The 5,932-nt window shown below is 44.4% G+C and overlaps 1 protein-coding gene across 1 annotated transcript in view; it reads right to left on the reverse strand.

Annotated features, from left to right (window-relative positions):
- The window catches only part of LOC143027228 (tetratricopeptide repeat protein 39B-like), a 77,946-nt gene extending 73,619 nt beyond the window's left edge, over positions 1-4,327 (reverse strand). The window contains exon 1 of the mRNA XM_076188441.1: positions 4,218-4,327. Within this exon, the coding sequence (XP_076044556.1) occupies positions 4,218-4,250 (33 nt within the window). The 5' untranslated portion in view covers positions 4,251-4,327. The remainder of the gene's footprint in view (positions 1-4,217) is intronic.
- Between the last annotated feature and the right edge of the window lie 1,605 nt (positions 4,328-5,932).

The following is a 5,932-nucleotide window of genomic DNA, read 5'->3' on the forward strand; positions in this document are numbered from 1 at the left end:
GCAGAACGACAGGGCTATAACTTTACTCCTAAGAGGTGAAGGGAGGGGGGCCATAATTGATTATAATCAAGTATGGGCCCCCATACTCCCTTCACCTCCCAGGAGGGCTCCAATCCGACGCCAAGAGCAGCACGCGGTTACCAGTGGTCATACAAAAGAAGTGGGACATTTATTAATCATATTTTTTTTCTATTGTGAGCTCTGGGTTTGGCGTGTCAGATAAAAGTCGTTGGTGTGTAATCAGGTTTTGCACGCGTGTCAAGGGTTGCCCACCCCTGCTCTAGAGAGATGCGAGGTGTCTGGAGGCGACTGCGATTAAAGGAGAACCTTCCAAAATAAGAATTCGGACTTGAGATTACCGGAAATCGAGAAGTTTTCTGGTAGGCTCTTGCTATATGGCAGATCGAGTTATTGACTAGGAAGACAGAAAGCTGCTTCAATGAGTGAGATGGCGAGTGGTTGGGTTTCAGTAATCAGCGCTGAAGAGGTACAATCTCTATGTAGTAGAATTGTTGCCTTAGAGAAGACTGCCGAGGGCCTTAAAGATGAGAATGGTTTTTCGCTCGAAGATCCAAAATACGGACGGCAAACTATGTTTGGAACCTGGGTGGAAAAAGGTGACAAAACACGTTGAGATGGTAAAAAGCCCTCACCAGACCCGTTTGAGTGCAGAAAGTAATTTCAAGCCCTCGCAGGTTTACAAGAAGAAACAAAGAGAATGCAAGAGAAGGGTAGGACATTAGTTTGATCCCTGCCCACAGGTAAGATTTTGGTTGTAAGTGATAGCCAGGTGAGGTATTTAGATAGGGCTTTCTGTGACAAAGATAGGAAGCATAGGACCCAGGTGCGTTTCCCCGGGGTTGGGATAGGTGATGTTAGAGACAGGATTAAAGAGTGTATAGTCTGGGAAGGTGTGAAACCCATTGTTTGCTTGAGTGCTGGGGGAATGACATAGGTAAGTTAGGGACTGGGGAATTGTTTGAGCGGTTCCGGGATGCGCTAGCGAAGATTAGGAATAAGGGAGGGGTTCCTGTTGTATGGTTGTACGTGGAATCCTTTCGAGGCGTAGAGTTGGAGGAGTGTGGCATTACAGGGCTATTGCAATGAATTGCAGGCTGGCAAAACATTGTAAGACCAATGCATGGGCATTTGTAGACAACTCGGATCGCTTTTACGGTAAAAATCATCTATATACAAGGGACGGGGTGCACTTGTCACCCAAAGGATTTCGGCTCTATGCTGAATCCCTCGAGTTTGAAGTAGGCATCCTGCAGGGTTTTTTTTAGGGGTAGATTACGTGAGAGTTGGGGGGGGAGGTATCGGAATATAGCTTAGGCAATAGACACAGCTCAGATAGACTGAAAAGAATCACCAAATCAGGTGAAGGGAGGATAAGCTAAAAGTTTACTATACAAACAGCAAAAGCGTAACAAATAAAAATTATTTACTGCGAGGTAAAGCATGCGTAGAAATTTGATATTATAACTATTATTAAATCCTGGACCAATATGGCTCATAGATATTTCCTTCCGGAAATCGAGATAGGTTACAAATTTTTCCACAAGGACAGGGTTGGCAGGAGTGGGGGGAGGAGTAGCACTTTTCCTTAAAAATACAATAAGCTGGATTATCAACAATTTGATTAAGGAAGTGGAAGATAGAGGGGGAGAGGAAGAAAGAGGGGGAGAGGAAGAGAGAGGGGGAGAGGAAGAGAGAGAGAGAGAGAGGGGAGAGAGAGAGAGAGAAGTTGTGTGTTTGTGTGTGGGTGGTTGAGTGTGTGTGGGAGAGAGAGAGAGGGAGAGGGGAAAGAGGAGAGAGAAGGGGAGAGGAGAGAGAGGGGAGAGAGAGAGAGGAGAGAGAGAAGAGGAGAGAGGGGGAGAGGAGAGAGGGGAGAGGAGAGAGGGGGAGAGGAGAGAGAGGGGAGAGGAAGAGAGGGGAGAGGAGAGAGAGGGAGAGAAGAGAGGGGAGAGGAGAGAGGTAGCGTAGAGGAGATCTCGGAGCGCATGGCTGCTCGAGGCAGCTCGGGTGACTAGGGTCGAGACGCAGGCCGCGGGGGCGAGCGGGATTTTCTCTGCTCGCGCTGTTTCTCCTTCTCGCTCGGTTCGCTGCTCTCTGCGCGCTCTTTTCTCGGTCTAGTGGAGACGGGAGGAGGAGAGGCGGTTCCGCAGGGGCGGGGGAGCAGGCTGGGCCAGGCGGGCGGCATCGGCGTGCGGCGGCTGGGGCGCGTCGATTTCTCTTTCGGTCGGCGCGTGCGGCGCTTTTCTCTTCGCGGCGCGCTCTCTTTTCTCTTGCTCTCTCTTTTCCTCTTCTTCGCGCTGCTCGCGGCGCTCTGCTGCTCTCGTTTTTGTCCTCTTTCGTGTCGGCGCTTCTCCTCGGCGCTCTTGCGTGTTCTGCTTCTTTGTCTCGTTTCTTTCTCTTCTTTTCTCGTTTCGTTTTCTCTTCTTTTCCGTTCTTTGTGCCTGTCTGTTCGGGTCCTTTCTGTTCTCTTCTTTTTCCTCGTTGCTTTTCTCGTCTTTTCTCCTTTCTTTTTCGCTCTCTTTTCTCTTTCTTGTTTTTTTTCTTCTTTTCGCTCTCTTTGACGCGGCGCCCTCTCTCTCTCTTTCCTCTTCCTCTACTCTGTTCCTTCTTCTCTGCTGCTCTGGCGCGTGCCTCGTTCTCTCTCTTTTTACATCTTGCGCGGCTCCTTCTGCTCTCTTCTTCTCTTCTCTGCTCTTCTCGTCCTCTCTCGGCTCTTTTCTCTTCCTCTCTCTGCTGTTCTACGGCGTCGCTCTCTTTATGTCTCGGTTCTCGACGCTCATTTGCCCTCGGTTCCGTCGCTGCTCCCATTTCGCGTTCTCTCGTCACCCTCTTCTCTTCTCTCTTATCTTCTCTTTTTCTCTTCTCTCTTTGTCTCTTCCGCCCTCTCGCCGCAGTCGCTCTCTCCTCTTCTCGCTGTCCTCCTCTCTCTTCCCCTCTCGTTCGCTTCTCTTTCTCTTCTCTCTCCTCTCTCTTCTCGCGATCTCTCTCTCAGTCTTCTCTTTCTCTCTCTCTCGCATTTTCTCTCTCTTCTCTATTTGCCCTCTTTTTGTTCGCCATTTCTCTATCGTCTCCTCCTCGCTCTCTCGCTCTCCTCGCTCTCTCGCTTCTTCGCTCTCTCTCGCTCTTTTCTCTTTGCTTCCTCTCTCTCTCTTCTCGCTCTCTCCTCTCTCTCGCTCTCTTCTCTCTCTCTCTCTCCTTCTCTCTCTCTCTCGCTCTCTCTCTCTCGGCGTTTCTCTCTCTCTCCTCTCTCCTTCTCTCTCTCTCTCTCTCTTGTCTCTCTCGCGCTCTGCGCTCTCGCTCTCTCTCCTCTCTCGCTCTCTCTCTCTCTTCTCTCTTCCTTGGCTCTTCTCGTCTTTTTTCTCTCGCTATTTCTCTTCTCTGTCGATTCTCTCTCTATCTTCTCTCTCGTTTTTTTGTCTGTTCTCTCCTCTCCGTGCTGCGTTTTCTTCTCTATCCTCCAGAGCCCGCGCATTATCCACAGCCGCACCACCATCCCAACCCAAGTTATATACCCCATCGCCCGTATGCGAAACTCCTCTCGCGCTAACAGCTCTCACATTTACATCAGGCAATATTACACTAGTGTACTTTCATAAAAACTAGCGTGTCTAGTTAACTAGTATACTCAGGTGTGTGTGAGCAGGTCAGTGTCTTAGTACATTTTTCAATACAATTTGATTTTTTCTCATAGATGAGTCATTTCTTATTTATTTTTCATCATATTCACCTTTTATGCCTGCCTTCACTGAATTATAATTTCACTGTTACTTGAATGGTGTCCTTTCATCGTGAATTTAAGAAATACAAATTGAATTTCAAGGAACGTTAGCGAACACTAAATGCTATGGAGGTTCATTCGAACGGTGCTAAAGAATTCGTTCATCGGCGACGGACCTGTAATTCAAAGGAATGAAGCTCCAACATACGTTCAGCTGAAGTTGTGGGAATGTAGCAGTCACATAGTCATCATCTACCACCTCATCTTCCACAGTTTACTTTTGGTTAAAAAAAAAACTCCGTATTACGTCAATCATGGCAGATGTTTACAAATGAGCAATGAAGCCGTTTTGCCTCTAGCACACTAAACACCAATGATATAAAGGCGCCACACATTCATGTGTCCGTAACGTTCTATTTCGTTGACGGTTGTCACCAAGCTTTCGTTGTTGTAAGGAGTACACATAGCACCAACGACCTACCTCTTCCGCTGGCTCTGTATCCTCAGCCGACATCTTGTGTACCGCTTTCAACACTGGTTAGTGACTGACTAAACGCTTGAATGTTCGTGGTTTCGATTTGTACCTACGACACACTAACCCCGTACTATAGACGATAGCAGTATGTTTTATTTGTAGGATCGACTATAGTATAAGTAAAAAAAATAACAAAAACAGGCTAATATAAACAATCGGAAATAAATACTCTCACTGCGTGAGCCAAAATGGCGGGTTGAATCCCTTTAGTCACAGAAAACGGGCTCACGCGCGAAGAATTGTTTTATCTATACATATCCTGCTGGGCGCTCTCTCTCAAAACAGGTAGAGCAGTGAAGGACCGCTAAATTCAAGACCTGACAACCATTGCAAAGGTAACATTAGTTATTGTAAAGCAGGTTGTAAGCCCTATTTAGGATACAAGAACAAAATATTCAGTATACAGAATGTCTAAAAGTAAAATACAATTGAAGTGATACAGTGATACAAATATCGTAATTATATTCTGAACATAGTATACAATACACGTACATTATCGAAATGTACTTTGTAACAAATGAAATACTACTCTACAATGCATAATGGTTTATATTTCCTGGAAATGATTACGTATGTTCACTTACGTACACTGTTCTGTATAATCGATGCAAAACATGTTATGCCTCTCATAAACAAGCAATACTAATGGACAGCACTTTCCGTATAATCCAATAAAAGATTCAAGGACAAAAATATCACAAGAGTGGCAGAGTTCAGAGTTTGAATAAAATCACAAAGTGAATAATAAACAAATACAAACACAGGCAAAGAGATAGTTGAGTACGAGTAAATATACTGTATATGATGCTTCATAGGTGCACACCACCAATTGCTGTAAATTTCATGACTCCATATATATATATATATATATAATATATATATATATATATATATAGGTAGATAGATCAATAGATAGATAGATATAGATATATTTGGGGGCCGTAAAGGGATGGCTTTACTCACTGACGGCTGAATTTCATTCACTTCATGAATCATTCATCTTTTAGTACACATCTCAACTCCAGTTCTCATATTATTCTTTTTTTTTCACCCTTTGCCATTATTAGCTACTTAAACGTTAGATCGTTCTCTTTGAAACATTTTTCGACTTTCATAAGAGCTGGTATAAACTCGCTATTGGCAAGTTGCAGACCCTCTCCATCCCTTCAGGGTGTGAGGCATGAGTATATACAAACACTACATACATATCTATATGCGCATATATATATATATATATACATACATATATACATATATATATTCACATATAAATATATACACACACACACAGTCACACACACACACACACACACACACACACACACACACACACACACACACACACACACACACACACACACACACATATAGATATATATATATATATTCATATATATATATATATACATATATATACTGTATATATATATCAAATATATGTATTTATATGTATATATATATATATATATATATATAATCAGCCATCCCGAGTCCACTGCTGAACAAAGGCCTCCTTCATAGCATTTCATGAATCACACGACCGTGCCATCCTTTGCCACGTCACTCCTGCAAACTTCTCGATCTCGTCTCTCCACCTTCTGTCTGTCCTCTCTTCCACGCTTCCTATCTCGCGGCGTCCACTCAGTAACACACTTGCTCCA

The sequence above is a fragment of the Oratosquilla oratoria genome, chromosome 7 (assembly GCF_046742065.1).
Source record: "Oratosquilla oratoria isolate Oo_2021 chromosome 7, ASM4674206v1, whole genome shotgun sequence".
Classification (NCBI taxonomy): Eukaryota; Metazoa; Arthropoda; class Malacostraca; order Stomatopoda; family Squillidae; genus Oratosquilla; species Oratosquilla oratoria.